General features: G+C 33.1%; 2 protein-coding genes across 3 annotated transcripts; both read right to left on the bottom strand.

The window, feature by feature from the left end:
* Nucleotides 1–764: 764 nt before the first annotated feature.
* LOC122276918 (protein GAMETE EXPRESSED 3-like) lies at nucleotides 765–7,174 on the bottom strand. Its single transcript, XM_043086809.1, has 11 exons — nucleotides 7,103–7,174; nucleotides 6,702–6,707; nucleotides 4,091–4,363; nucleotides 3,609–3,938; nucleotides 3,101–3,347; nucleotides 2,572–2,856; nucleotides 2,364–2,450; nucleotides 2,143–2,175; nucleotides 2,002–2,061; nucleotides 1,774–1,916; nucleotides 765–1,482 (listed from the first exon to the last, which is right to left on the bottom strand). The coding sequence occupies exons 1-11, from the start codon at nucleotides 7,172–7,174 to the stop codon at nucleotides 892–894; spliced, it is 2,127 nt and encodes a 708-aa protein (XP_042942743.1). The 3' UTR covers nucleotides 765–891.
* Nucleotides 7,175–13,464: 6,290 nt separating this feature from the next.
* LOC122275087 (transcription factor bHLH52-like) lies at nucleotides 13,465–14,473 on the bottom strand. 2 transcript variants are annotated; one of them, XM_043084029.1, is made up of 2 exons: nucleotides 13,854–14,473; nucleotides 13,465–13,740 (listed from the first exon to the last, which is right to left on the bottom strand). In XM_043084029.1, the coding sequence occupies exons 1-2, from the start codon at nucleotides 14,442–14,444 to the stop codon at nucleotides 13,534–13,536; spliced, it is 798 nt and encodes a 265-aa protein (XP_042939963.1). In that variant the 5' UTR covers nucleotides 14,445–14,473; the 3' UTR covers nucleotides 13,465–13,533. The 2 variants fall into 2 exon arrangements, with proteins under 2 accessions (XP_042939963.1, XP_042939964.1); XM_043084030.1 differs by having other exon boundaries at nucleotides 13,616–13,740; nucleotides 13,840–14,473.
* Between the last annotated feature and the right edge of the window lie 1,372 nt (nucleotides 14,474–15,845).

The raw sequence follows: 15,845 nt of genomic DNA, 5'->3' as shown, positions 1-15,845 counted from the left end.
CAAAATAACTTAAATGAAGAAACGGTTTAAATTTAAAATATGCAGTTTAAAACGTCAATATTTTAAATTGATTTGGTTTGGACATGAAACGAAAAGAATGTTTAAAATGATTTAAAACATAATAACAATTTTCTAAACACCGTTTAAATTTTTTAGTTTGTCGTAAATTTGTGAAGTAAAATATTTTTACACCATTTAATAATTGACAGTTAGACAAGCAATGCTTACAAATTTGTGAAGTAAAAATAATTGATATTTTTACACCATTTAATAATTGGTATCACCAGACGAGTGGTAGATATTTATATTAAAAAAAATCGAAAAACCGATTGAACCGAACCAAATCCAACCAGTGGGTTCGAACCAGTTTGTAAGCCCCACCAACTTGCAAATTTCTATTTTATTGATGGAATCTTACGAGCCTAGTATTGATAATACCTCCAAAATTTATTTTACCGTTTACAAATTAATAGGCTTAATTTGATTATAGTTATAAAAACCTAAAGGAAAAATTTAGTTGCAAGCATAATTACGTACTAACATGTGTACCAATTTATATGATTGGTTAAAAAGTAGATTTTATTGAAAATAATGTTAATTTAAATTTTAAATATAAATAAATCAGTGTTGATATGCAGATTAGTATGCGACTTTACTTGTATGTAACAAAACTCAAACCTAAAAGTATGTACCGACATATTTTTCTTGTTGCCAATTAATGTGGAATATTTTTAGATCAAATGTGTATAAAATGTGTAAATTAGCAAACTTGTAAAAATATTTTCCCACAATGAAGTAATAGATTTTCAAACTAGTTCATCTCATTTTTGTGATGAACTGCATGCATGCATGGTTGGAATAATATTATGAAATATGATCAATTCTCCCTCACTAATTTGTTGAAGATAGGGCCTTCCTTCTCTTTGACCTTAATCTGCTACCAGTTGATCGGGTGGATTCAATTTCCTCCTCATCATGCATGATCTTCACTTCCCCCGCTTCTTGCTCCTTTGTTTGGAAATGGATCGGTAAGCCTCTTGAACTTGATGCTGTGATCTCTAACGGACTTCTCCCGTAGTCTCTTCCAAAGCTCCCTTCATCGCGTGAGCTTTCCGCTTCCATGGGTGCCTTTGCCTTTGCTGCTGATTCCTCATTGTGAAATTCCGAGCCCTCGCTGCTGCTTTCTCCAGAAGTAGTGTCACTGAGTGTGTGGAATATTGTCACGCTCTCTTTCATTACATCTTGAAAAGAGTAGCTCCTTGCTTTCCCATCATAAAGTGGAAGCAAAGATTTTGAGAGAGATCCAGCCCTATCTCTGCCCAGACTGTATGTTGTTGAGAGCTTCCTCTCTACGCCTTCCCTTTCTCGTACCATCTCCCCCAACTTTTCAGCAACTTCATTGGCCACTACCTCCTCTGCTGCTTTCTGCTTAAGCTCTGTAATTGTCCTGTCGAAGACTTTCTTTTTTAGCTGGAGGGAACGCTGAAAGACCGAAAACTATTGTCAGGCTATTGAAGGCAACATCATTTGGATTCCTAAGCTTTCTTTTCTTCAAATTAATTAGTTTGTTTTCTTTTTCTAAATCTTCAAATTAATTAATCAGTTTGTATGAAAGCAAGAGAAGCCTGCTTCTCTTTCTCCAAGCTCAAGAGAACATTGTGCATCCTTCACTCTACTTATATTTTCCAATATTGCAACACGAGCTAGGATTCAAAGCTCTAATTCTATTGTTAAATTCAGGGAAAAAAAATTACTAGGAATCAGAGCTCTTACTCGCTTTTCTAGGAAACTTCCAAGGTTTTGACCTTGAAGCTTCTTTTTCCTCCAAAATACACAACAGAATCGTACAATCCCAGCTAGAATGACGAGTACAGCAGATTCAAATAGCAGAAACCATATTATTGCTCTTTCGTTACCTGAGAAAGTATTAATGACAGTTCATAAGTAACACTCCGAAAGTCATTCTCTTTAAGTAGAATATGCAGAAGGTTGCCAACTTACCTGTGTAGATGACGATATGCTTGGGACTTGCTTGCGAGCAGCTGGATGCAAGCTTCTGATCTGGTAACGATTGAAAACAAATTATTAGATAAAAGTTCACAGTATGAAGTAAAGGATCAGGTTAACACAAGAATGTTTTACATTTGCTGCGACATTGCAGTGGGCTGCCGATCTCTGCATCAATTGCAATGATCAAGACGTGAGAAACTACTCTAGAATTCAGAAACAGTTCAATTAAGACTTTTGCCTCTAGAAATGTGTAGAAGAATTAACCAAAGATGTTTAATCTCTATGCCCACACACAGCAGTATTATCAAAGTGCAAAATGTAATTATAACATGTGCTTTGTAGGAGCATCTCACTTGAGGCAGCTAAGAAAGCAAGAAGGATCCCCTCGTCGACTACAAATTGGCGCAAATCACTCTCAGATAATAAGGACGAGAACTCACCTGAGACATTCCAATGAGAGCATTTTTGAGTAGTAAGTCCCTAGACATTTTATTTAAAGGGGAACAAGTTCAAACAATGAAAACTCAATTTTGAGGAAAGATAACTGAAGACTGAAATTACCAAGAGAGCTTTCAGACCAATAGATGGTCCCAGTTGCTGGAACCAACAGAGTGAAGATTACAGTTTTCGGTCGCATTGCTGAGACGTAAGTGTATTCATCAATTGTGCGGCTGATCTTTCCCTCCATTTCTGTCTGAGAAAGATAAACTGCATAGCCAGAACAGTCAAGGAGTGGACCAACTTGAACAACAAAATGCAGTGCATGTTCTTTTGAAAACTTCCTAAGCATCCCAGTCGGTGAAAATGAGTATAGGAACCCATCTAGTGAGCCAATGGATACCCAACCTGATACATCAAAGAAGATCCTAGCAATTACACAAATAAAAGAAGAAAAAAGATAAAAATTTCTGAAGAAAAAACCAAACTAAAATCACAGTTAATTTCACTTCTAGTGGTAGATACGGTAAGCAAAATTAAAAACATAAACTCAGCACATGTATTTCAAATTTATAGCGTACAAATCGACAAATCCCAAATCTGTATGGGATGACAGATTTATGGTAATAAGTATTTGAGTAAATGTAGTTACCATTAGAATCCACAACTGGTGTGAATTCTGCTGTACTCAAGGGACCGATACTTCTCTGCCATAAAACAGTACCGGAAGAAGCATCTAGTGCCAGCAGAAGGGCCTTAGCTGGTACAGTGACATACAAACGACCATTGTTTCCAGGGGTGATGGTGAAAATTTTGTCGAGTGAACTAAAATCCTGGATCCATTTGAGGTTTGGGCTACGAATCGACAGACAATATAATTCCCCTTCAGTATTTGAAATCTGCCAGTGCATAATGGAAGTAAATACAGGTCCACAAGCTTGAAAGTTTGCGTGGAAACAGAGATTAGTCCTGGAAACATTGACAATTTCCAAACTAATCTGATTAAATCCACAAATAGAGACCCAAAAGCAAATCAGTTCATTGAAACCATCAAAGCTTGAATTTGAGAAGAGGGTTGATCAAAGTTCAAAATTTTATTAAGTGGTTTTAGCCCAAATGACAGCAAAGAGTGAATAGAAAAAGGGATAAGCAAACCTTACATATATACTAGCTTCGCATTGATCAACCATGGGCACCGAAGTAAAATAACAACCATTAACATTTTTCCGGCAACCTAGACGGTAGCCATATCGGTCAAGCATAGGTCCGGCACTCCAAAGTAGTTGTCCGCGTGTCAAGTATGCAAAAAGTCCTCGATTCTTGATATTGATAAATACAGATGAACTCATTGTGCTTACTGAGAGCCCAATAATTTCAAGCAGTCCTTCTTGATCTGGTACTGGACCAAAGAAAACTTCAGCAGCAGGTGGGGAAGTTGCAATGTCTAAAAAGCTTATCTTCATGACTCTGTTTTCTGCGACTAAATATATCTGGATATAATAATCACAAAATAATAACGTTCCCGGAAATATTATGCGATAAAATTGAATGAAAGAGTATGTAAAACCACAGTGAATAGTTCATCTAAGTGCAAGTTTGTAATTCAGAGATAAAAACTGAAAAAATTTAAAAAATCGTGTACCTTCCCTCGACCGCCATGAACTGGAACCATACCAACATGGCATGTGTACCCAAGATTTATGGTCCAAGAAATGGTACCATTACTTTCAAATGCATACAAATTCTTCCCTGAACAAACGTAAATCTTCCCATCTTCTCCAGTCAAAGGTCTCGAAAGCCTGTTTGCAGCACTTCTAGAAGGCTCTTGTGCTAGAAAGGAAATGATGTCATCAGAAATTTGAATGGGAAAGAACAAAGAAAGCGAATCAACCAAATATCTTGTAACCCCAGAAAACTAAAAACGATCATTCTCGTCTAATAAGATCAAATGAATTCCTTCTGAAAGTGTACGTGTAAATCTTCTTCTCTCTCGTGTGTGTGTGTGTGAGAGAGAGAGAGATAGAGAGAGAGAGAGAGAGAGACCGGAGAAAGGGCGAGGATTCTCAGGGTCTATTTGGAATTGGGTGAACTGAGAAGTGATTGAATCCGATCGGAAGAGCAAGAGCAAGAGCAAGAAGAGAACACGTTGGATGATCGGCATTGCATAAAAGGCCCCGTAACTGCATGGGTCGGAGAATTGCTACTGTCGTTGTGCATAGATATAGCAAAAATGCCAGGCTTAACAAGATATATATGGTCCCCATTTCTCTCTCTCTCTCTCTCTCTCTCTCTCTCTCTTTTTTAATTAATTAATTAATTTATTTTTTAATTTTTATTTTAAATTTTAACTTAGTAATTAAGAAAATGTCTTTTTTAGTGATTTTGTGAAATGTTTTTTAAAAGAACATTTATAAATATAAAAAATAACATAAAAGAAAATAAAAAGAAAATTTTGGTCATCTCGGGATCGAGCTCGTGAGGATGTAGGTGTTAGGGGCTGGTCGGAGATCGACAGAGATGATTCTAAATAAAAGGAGAGATAAAATTTAACATGGTTCGGCAATTGCCTATGTCCACAGCTGCTGTAACTTCACTACGAAATAATTTTTACAAAAGCCTCTATCTGCTCACCCACTCTCTTTCTCTCTTCTTTCTCTCCCACATTCACACCTCTGCACAATTAAGCTCTCCTATAGGAGAGCAACCCACTTTCGATACAGCAATTTACTGCATCAATTACGTGGGTTGTGTGTGTGCCTAATAAACCAAGAAAATAAATGGTGGGTGGGTGCCTAATAATCCAAAATACCAAACGGTACATTTTGTCTCCATTCATAACAGTAGGCTTGTAGCACTGCTCATAGATATAGATTCTAATTTTTTAATTATACATATATCTCATTATTTTGAACCAACTCTTTCAAAATAATTGATTAGGAATACCACAAAATTTTAATTATATAAAGTTATCCTTTCAACATACCACGATATTAGAACACACAAATTTATTGAAAAAAAATATCTCTAATAATCAAAGCATCATTTTATGCTTTATTTACTGTATTTAACTAATGTTGCTCATACTTCCTAATCTTGAGTGAGTATAAAAGCCTAAAAGGTACATGTTCTAATCTATTGTTATATATATATATATATTTCCTTTTGCACTGCTTGACGTTTGGTTCTTCAAATTCCTTCTGCACCGTTTGACATTTTGTAATTGACTCTTTTCCAGTGCCATCTGATCTGCGTCAATAGGTTATTTTTTTCCTCATTTTGTTGCCCCTTTTTCGGTGACGAGTAAGGCTAGCGTGCCTCTAAAAGTAGTTTTTTTTTATCCAATTTTTTTATTCACGTTTTTATTATTTTTAAAAATATAAAAAATACATCAATATATTAAAAATTACTTCATTAATTATTAAAGAAAAAAAAAATTCACTGAACAATCAAATGGAACGGTAACATGTGAACACAAATAAATATGTGAACTGACTAATTTTTCTTGCTGAGTTTAATATGTGTCGATGCATGTATTGTTATGTGGATTAGTTACCAATCATGATTCCTCCAAATCATTTTAATTAGATGGTGCTCTAAAATTCTAAATCTTTTAATTAAACACTGTTAAAATATTATTCTTCACAAATCTGCCACAACTTTAACTGGTGCTTTGTATTTTGGATTAAGTTTTGTAAAATGCTTGGATCCGATTTTTGGTCTCAAGCATTCCTATCGAGACTTTTTCTTGTACTTAGTAATTAAGTAAGTATTTTTTAATGATATTATGATTTTTTCATGCTCGCACGACTCTTCAGTTTTAAACCATTTTAGACCCTTTTTTTTTTTCATTTCACTTCTTGTTACGTGCTTTATGGTTTTGACCCTTATGTTTCATATTTTCTCTTAAGATTGTTAAGCGGTGTCGTTGTTGAATGTTCTGGTCCGTGGACTGGGTCTTTCATAATGGGCTTATGCCTTATCGTGGTCAGTTACATTATAGCCTTTCGTGGGCAGTTACATTGTAGTGTCTATTTATTTTCTGTAGATGAATGAAAGAGGTATCAATTTCTTCCAATGAATTAAGCGTTAAGGAGGCCTTGGGCACCTCGAATTGTTAATAAATATTTACAATATTTTATAGTGAATATTTACAGTCCTAACAATGGTATCCAAAGCCGCGTTCCTGCGACATGGTCGAAGGAACTAGGCAAGTATAGTTAGATGAGGCAATGGCAATTTTGAAGAGAGAGAACCTGCGCCTGTGAGAAGAACAAGAGAAACAGAAAAGAGTGTTAGATGTCGTACATATTGACCACAAAATATTCTTTCCACTTCTATCTCTATCTTTCTACTAGCTACTTCGATCTTTATGCTGTTGTCCAGGACAACTTGTCCTTTTCTGCTTGCAGGCCGGGCATATTTTTTTTCTTTTCTTGTAAAATCATATAGTACTGGAATATATATTTCTATTTTTTGACGGCAAATCATGTGATTTATATATGTAATTATTTAAGTTTGCTCATTTCTGGCCAGTATGATATTTAATGGCATTTTGTTTCTGTTAGTCAAAGTGTTAATTACAAGAGTTTGATTGGTCAAGCTGGTCTTTAATAAATATTATAAAACTTGTCTTATGTGCTTGTGATCTGATGACCTCTCGCTTCAAGCCTTTGCAGTACCTCTCTTGACGTACGTTTGGTTCTTCAACTTCAGTTTGCACCGACATTTTGCACTTTTTCCAGATCTTGTTGCCCTTTTCTCGGTGCTATCTCAACTGCAGATAAAAATAAATCTAACGTGCTATATATGGTAGTTTTTCATTTGTTTGTGCAGTTATTTTTTCAGAAAAAGGTTATTTTTACTTCATGATATTGTTGCACCTTTTTCGGTGCCATATATACCAAATGCAAATAAACATGACAAGCGGCTATATATAATTTGTTGCACCTAGCTTTCTAATTCGGTGCCACATGTAAGTTTTTTCAAATTAAAGATATATATATATATATATATATACACACACATGGGAACGGTCACGGCCGATGCGTTAGTCTCAAGGTGCAGTACCGGACATGCATAATGATTTAAATAAAAAAAAGTGAAAAGTTTTTATAATATTATTTGTCTTGAAAAAGAAAATATAATGTTAAAGAAAGACAAAAAATTAAGATAAAAAAAAAAATTAAACTTTAGAAAAGTATGTGTATTGATTTCAATCCATATTAGATTATCTATTTACTCTCTAAATAATAATAAATATTATTAATTTAATAATTTTTTTAATTTTTATTTTTATCACATTTTATAGTTCTACTAATTAAATTATTAATAATAATTATATTCTAATCAAACTAATAATATTAAATATTAATATTAATAATAATTATATTCTAATTAAATTAATAACTAATATTATATATTGAGTGTTTTAAATATTTTATTTGTTAAATTTGATTAAAGTTGAATTTTACAATGAAAATACTCTAAAGCGTTTCTGTTCTAAAGAGTAAAGTAATTTTAATTTTTTTTATTTAAAAAAATTAAAACAAAAAGAAAGGAAAATAAGTATACTGTCAGAACAAAAATGATATGAAAATGGACGTTAATTCATGTGCACCGCGGGGCTATTAAGGGCCTTTTGATAAAACAAGATCTTTCATTAAATTCTACAAGGGAGCTACATGTCAAATGGTCAAGGGTCCTAATGACCTTTTGGTAAAACAAAATCCTTTATTAAATTCTATAAAGGAGCTATATGTCAAATAGTCAAGGGTCTTAAGTGCCTTAATTTTTGTAAAACAGGACTTAAAGGAAAAACAAGGAAAGTTAATGGAAAAACAATAAAAATTACCATTCATAGTTAAATAACCACTTATTATAATAGATAGATATATTATAATTCTCGTAATGCCATATGACACTACAACAAAAAAGATTTTTTGGGACGAAAAAATTTCGTCCTAAGGTCGTCCCAACATCACTGTCCCAGAAGATATATTGGGACGAAAATCACAATTTCGTCCCAAAATATATCTTTTGGAACGATTTTGAAATTGATCGTTCGATACCGTTCGAACGATGATCTTTTTTGTCACGATTAAAATTCGTTCCAGAATGGCGTTCGAATGCTTCTTAGTTACCGTTCGAACGTTAATGTATCTTTTGAACCGTTATCAAGATACGTTCAAACGATCAATAGAATTACGTTCGAACGTTAAAGGAATAGATCAAGAGATCGAACGGTGCTGATCAATGTTTGAACGCTATGGTAATGACATGCGTTTGAACATTTTTTGAGCATATGTTATTGTTTGAACGGTTTGGTCATTAATGTTTGAACGGTACATTATCGTTTGAACGGCCTACCCATTAATGTTCGAACGTGACACGATCGTTCGAACGGATATTATTTTTATTAAAACCAATAATTATAAAAAAACTAAATAGACATCCATAATATTTGAAAAACATAAATTAGGAACTGTTTAATTACTCACAAAAGTTTTATAATAAGTGCAAAGAAATAAATAACTATGATACTAGCATTGTTCATACATAATTAGATAATGTTATAAGCTAGACGTAAAAAACCATCAGTTGGTTGGAGGCTTGTACTGTTGCGTTTGAAGTTGCATATCTCTCCTGAACTCTGCTTGTTCTTCTTCATGTTGTTTGAGGGGCATCTCCATGTCTCTTTGTCTCGCCAATTGAGCCTCTAACTCTTGTTGTTTTGCAACCAATTCTTCAATATAACATGTATCAAACAAACGATGCAAGATATGTTAATTAAGTATTTATATTATTAAATAATTAGATAGTTGTTTTATATCTTTCAAAATATTTTATTAATTATAACTATTTGTATTTTAATTAACATTTTAGTTAATAATTATAACTATTTATATTGTAATTAACATTCTAGTTAATAATTATAACTATTTGTATTGTAATTAACATTTATTTTATTAATTATAATTCGAAATTTATATTTTAATTCAAATTCATTTGATTACTTTTAACTTTTAAGTATTTAAGTATTATTAAATCTAGATTATTTGTATTTTATTTAAAATTCATTTTATTAATTCAAAGATTAAGTATTTTTGTGTTATTAAAACAAAACTATTTGTATTAACCTATAGTTGAATAATTCAACTATTAAATATTTAAGTATTATTAAATCTTAGATGATTTGTAATTTAATTCATTCTCATTTGATTACTTTAATCTTTTAAGTATTTAAGTATTATTAAATGTAGATTATAAATAATTAATTTTTAATTCAATTCCTTAAAGTATTAATTATTTTAACACTGACCAACATAACGTTCAAACGGTGCTAGTCAGCGTTCGATCTAAGGACATACGTTCGAACGGCACAGGAATACCGTTCGAACGGATTAATTCCAGATTACAGTCGTCTTCAACCTCCGAAAACCTCAACATTTACAGTCCAAATTATATCAAAAGATAGCAAACTATATGACGAACTCATTATAGCAAATGAAAACACTTATATAAAATCTAAAATGAGAATATATTTAAGGAGAATACCTAATTTGGAGAGATAAACTGGAAAATCCATCAGTACCCAATGCCCAAAAATTAAATACTCTTCACCAAACGGTAAAAACAACCTCTTAATCCGAAAATATAAGAGATTGATAGAAGTTAGTAATATTTGAGGGCTGGATTGAAGAATAATGGCGTTGGTTGGAAGAAAATGAGCGTGGGAGCGACTAGAAGTCGACTGGAAAGAGTGCGAGATTGTGAGGTTCTGTTGTGTAAATGTAGAACATTGACGTTCAAACGATTATTTAATGAACGTTCGAACGTCAAATAGATTAGCGGGAAAATTTTCCCCCTCTAATTAAACGTTCGAACGTGAAAATGACCGTTTGAACGTTTTCTTATACATTTGAACGGTTATTTTAAACTGTTCAAACGTTAAATTAAAATGTTGCTTATTGTATTTTTTTTGCACTATACCTTTAAATATAATAACTTGTAAATATACTATAGTTTAGAGACATCGTAATATAACTATATAATATATAATCAAACATATATTATATAGTTTAGTAACATATATAATATAAACTATCATATTACGTCTAGTATTATAGTCAAGTACATATATTAACTTATTATATATAACATATATATGGTATCATAGCATAGGGTTATATGTATCATATGCATATATATAGTGTTTATTATATTATATTATTATTATAATATTATTTAATAATAGGATATCTACTATTATATATAGTGTCATCTATACTACTAGCAATTAGAGTGTATTATAATGATACAAAAACTAAAATTGAGTATATATAGTGTCATTTATAGTGCTAGAATAGAGAGTGTCATCTAATTAGCCTATAACTGCAATATAATATGAAAAATATACTAAACAAGTCATGTAATACATATACTATTAAATATATATATATATTAGTTAATATCATATATAATATATATGTTATATAAATACATGAACATAGTTTCATGTATATAGTAGTCTATATTATATTAATTATACTATATAATATAACTTATACTATATACTATATAATATTCAATAGTATAATATATTTTAATTAAATATAATATAATATATACTATATATAAAAAAAATTATAAATATAATATATAGTGTTTAATAATATATAAGCGCATTAGATATATTGCATTTAATATATTTAACAGTTAAAATATATTATAATTGAATTAATTATTATATTTAATATAAGTAATACCGAATATTGCATTTAAATAACATTTATTATCATGAAATTTGGATTAATTAGGGAAGTGTATTAATGTTCAGTTAATACGTTCGAACGGTATTAACTTACCGTTCGAATGGTACCACGTTCGAACGCTTCAAATAACGTTTGAACGGTGAATATGCATCATTCGAACGTTTATAATTTACCGTTCGAACGATTTGTCAATTTGCCTCCAAAATAATTTTGCCTATCGCGCCAATATTACATTCAAATGATAACAATTAAACGTTCGAATAGTTAATCATTAACGGTCGAACGGTTAACTTATTTGGGACAAAAAATTTCGTCCTTAAGAATAGCGTTCGAATGGTCTGGCATTCTGTCATTATATGATTTTCAATTCGTCCCAAAGCAATTTCGTCCCAAAAAATGATTTTTGTTGTAGTGTGATCTCAGCATCACGTGCTCTGAAATAACGTTCATGGGATTATATGTATATATATATATATATTAAGCCTCAAAGCTTGCAACAAGCAATGAACTTCAGTGAGATAAAATCACCTAGCTTGAACAAGCTCGGTATCATGTATTTCATATCTCTCTCTCTCTCAAAAAAAAAAAAAAAAAAGCAGTGTCTTTAATTCATATGTAAACGGTTATTAACTGATAAAAATGGTTATTAACATATATGAGTATGTACTATGATGCCAGTGAAATGCGGGAGCAATCCATGCATGTTTAACAATTTTGTGGCCCATTTTGGAGGGGACAGTTAGTGAGTGATCGATAACCTCCATTTCTTGTACGTAGTCATGATATCATTATTCCATCTTCTTTTTCTTTCTTTTTTTTTTTTTTTCAAATAAATAAAGTATTGTATTACACCACATAAACATCCAATAATTTGGTATTTCTCTTTCTAGCCTTATAATTACTTACCATGAGTGTGCCTATACTAATTATGATTTATTACAGTAGTGTATATATACGTACGTAAACGTAATTGATAACAAAGAAGATTAAGGATAAATGAAAGGTAATTAATTAGGAAATATACTTATTAATTACTAACTACAAAACCGAATGTTTTGATAACGAACATCATGCATATTGTGTGCCTAATTAACATGATCAAATATGCATGTTTTTTAGATAGAGAAGTTAGTCAACTAATTAAGTCATGGATTGCTTGCAATGTTTGGATAAATTTGGAGTGAAATACCAAATTATAAGGAGGTTAGAGGCCGGGGCTTTACTTATTCATTCATTTCCGTACTGTTGATGAATTGAAAATAGTTTTATTTTATTAAGTATGAAATAAAATCACGGTACCTAGCCTGAACAATTAGCAGTGTCGACTTTCATATGTAAACGGTTATTAACCGTGTAATCAAGAGATCGACAATGGAAACAACTCCATCCCGACAAAGTAGGCCACAAAATTGTCAGTTACGCATGTACGGTTGATAATAAAAACGGTTATTAACATATATAAGAAGTACGTACGTACTATGATGTCCGTGAAATGTATATGAATTATAACCTCCGTTTCTTAATTATTTCCCACAACAAGATGCTAAGGTATAAGGCTGTGTAAATAATTAGATTGTAAGTATATATATATATATATATAGATAGCATTTTTTTCAAAAAATAATTACTAATTACTAATTAATTCATTGATCGGGTCCTCGATCTCCTAATTACATGATTCAGCTTTCAATATTTGAACTGTTTATTCTGACTTCAATCTTTTGTATATAATTATAGTACTATGTACGTACGTATGAAGCATGAAGCGAGGAGTAATTAATTTGTGGCAAATCATTATCGATTGTCTGCGGAAGACACTATTAACCATCTTGTACTAAATAAAAATTCGAAAAAATTGCGAATTTTTGACAAGGGTTGTCAATGCACGACCTTTGAAATGTACCTATATTATAAGGAAAGTACTGTTTATTTCCGACCAATTATTTTTAACGAAATAATTATTATAAAAAAAAATGAGTTGTAAATAGTTTTTTAATTGTAAAAAATTATTTACAAATACCTATTTTTCTTGTATTAACCAATTTTAGAATACTGTATTTAAAACTAGATTCAATTATTTAAAAAAAAAAAAAGACATTTGGCATCTTCGTACAAGGGAAAAAACAGTAACAGTACAGGATCTCTTGGAAATGAGAAATTTACAAGAAAGTGATCGTTACATGGCGTAATTAGCACCTAGCTGTAAAAGTGGACACTACGAATTAAGAGAATGTACCAAAAAAAAAAAAAAAGAAAAAGACTAATTAAGGGAAAATAGAGAAACGATCGAAAATAAACTTCTGTAACATGCAAATCAAGCTGCATTGGTTCGCAGCAACTGATGAATGTCCTTGAGCATCAATGGCTTTGATTGGATTTCAAGATCATTAACTAAGGTTTGAAGAAACTGTTTGGGAACTAAGCACTTGGCCTCTGAGTACAACTTCTCTTGAATAAGGGGTGATGCAAGAAGATGATCTTGGAGTTCTTTCGTATCATGCATTAATGGTTCTTTATCGGACTGCATGCATATAATATATCGATTAAAATTAACACATTATAATAATGATCAAAAGAGCAGATATATGATCGAAATTAAACAATATGGAAATGAACTTACTAGAGGCTATATACCATGATTTGAAGAACTGCGATTTGAGCCTGCAAGTACTTTACATACTTGAAAGCAGCATGGAACATCTCAGCTGTGTTCAACCTAGTCCCTCCTGGAATTCGCTTCCCAAGCTCCTGGGTCTTCTCTGTTATCTTTCTTCTCCTTTCGCGAGCAGCAATGCTCTGAGCAGACAAGCTTACCCTATTAGTGGGATTCTTCACATAACTCTCAGGAATATGTTGATCGCAGGAATGAGATGATACAGGCAATGGAGCGAGGAATTCCGGCATTATCTCTGTAAGCAGACCAGAAGGATTTGGGAGATAGCCGTCGAAGAAACCAGGAGCAAAATCCGAGTAATTATGATAATTTCCACAGCTGATCTTCTGGCACTTCGGGTATTGGTAGGATTGGAGTTCATCTTGAGGAAATATTTCTGGTGAGAAGTAGGTTAAATAATCTGATGGGGTAGAGCAGTATGGGAGGAGATTAATGTTGGAGTTGTCTGCGTAGCAGAACTTGTAGGGGTCAAGTAATGGATCGAAGTCTGCAAGAGTTGAATTGCCGTCAAAAGCCATGAGGACTTCTGCTGCGATCTCCGGATCGTGCATTTGTTGAATGTTCTGGTCCGTGGACTGGGTCTTTCATAATGGGCTTATGCCTTATTGATGCAAATCAAGAGGGAAATATGGATGTAGTTATGGACGTGGAGGCAAATCCGGAAGGTGCTGTTAACTCAGAGGCAAATCCGGAAGGTGATGATTATCCGTAAACGACGTAGCAGCAAAGGAGTTTGGAAGTTCCCCTTTCTTTTCGGATTTTCACGTTTTGTTTTTAGTAGTCTAATTATTCGGATTCTATTGTTTAATTAACACTACAAAAAATACCCCCATTTGCTGCGTTTTTATTTTCGGCGATGATTAAACAGCCAGTATGGCCATCAGTTGCATATGTGATTGTTTTCTTTGCGTCGGCATATTCAATCGCAGTCAGAATTTATTATTATCGTGGCGACAATTGCTCGTGGCTATAGAACGTGCAGTAAATTGGAGGGACTTAAATGGAGATTCTGGAAATCGCAGTTATCATATTTATTTGCTACGACGCATGTTTGTCACCCTATTCCTCATCAGTCAATCGTGTGAATGATTCGGTGAAAACTGTAGCTAAATGTTTGTTGCGGCGACCATTTTTCCAGGACATATATATACCGCCGCAACAAGCCACATAAATGCATTGACTCAAATCTCTCATGCGGGGTCACTTTGTTGTAGCAGTTGTGAGTCACTGCATTAGGTTGGAGAATACCTGATAGTGCGAAAATTTTTGTAGCGTCGAGATGTTACTCGCCGTTATAACTCTTTCTATATAACGGGTCCCATTTTGACGCACCCTTGCCTTTCCGCACGTTTTAGTTGTTTTGCTCTGCCCCGATCTCTATCCCTTTCTTGAACCCATGGTTGCCGCCGCCGCTGTCATCGTAATCTTGTTGCCGTGCCGTCGGGTCATTGTCGGTTAACTCCTCCACATTTTATCATACATTCTTCCACCATCGATAATGGCTTCTCTCTCACCCAATCTCTTTCATTAATTAGTCCTGCCCTAGCTAGCCTCTCTCTGCGATGAAGCTCCCTCCATGAACGTTTTCCACCTAGTTGCCATACGAGCCCAGCTATCCAAAGTGCCGGCCGGCCACCTCCTGCGGTAAGCTCTCTCCTTCAAATGGTGCTCTATATTTGAATTATTTTTCTTTTCCATAGGCCGTTGCAACTAGGGCTGTGCAAATCTCCGATTATTTCGATTCCGTCCGAGCTCCGCTCTGATTTCCACTCCAACAGAGTCGGAGTGTTCGGAAATCGGAGTCAGAATCGGAGTAGTTTCGAAAATATTTTCAGAGTTTGGAGTCAGAGTTGGAGTTCAAAGTTACTCCGAATTCCGAACTCCGAATTCCGATAGATATACTTAATATATTTAATATTACAATATATGTAAAGGATGTTTCATTGGCCTAA

The sequence above is a fragment of the Carya illinoinensis genome, chromosome 9 (assembly GCF_018687715.1).
Source record: "Carya illinoinensis cultivar Pawnee chromosome 9, C.illinoinensisPawnee_v1, whole genome shotgun sequence".
In the NCBI taxonomy this organism is placed as follows: Eukaryota; Viridiplantae; Streptophyta; class Magnoliopsida; order Fagales; family Juglandaceae; genus Carya; species Carya illinoinensis.
Note: the sequence above shows the minus strand (reverse complement) of the source record. Positions and strands in the feature narration are given on the sequence as shown.

What these genes read in the sequence shown, in the direction of transcription:
- LOC122276918 (XM_043086809.1), bottom strand. Translation starts at nt 7,174, where the DNA reads ATGTCGGTGCAAACTGAAGTTGAAGAACCAAACGTACGTCAAGAGAGG. An exon ending in TTGGTCTGAAAGCTCTCTTG is followed by an intron (nt 2,451 to 2,571) that starts GTAATTTCAGTC and finishes GGAATGTCTCAG; the next exon opens with GTGAGTTCTCGTCCTTATTA. An exon ending in TGCTTTCTTAGCTGCCTCAA is followed by an intron (nt 2,176 to 2,363) that starts GTGAGATGCTCC and finishes CAATTGATGCAG; the next exon opens with AGATCGGCAGCCCACTGCAA.
- LOC122275087 (XM_043084029.1), bottom strand. Translation starts at nt 14,444, where the DNA reads ATGCACGATCCGGAGATCGCAGCAGAAGTCCTCATGGCTTTTGACGGC. An exon ending in TCGCAGTTCTTCAAATCATG is followed by an intron (nt 13,741 to 13,853) that starts GTATATAGCCTC and finishes ATATGCATGCAG; the next exon opens with TCCGATAAAGAACCATTAAT.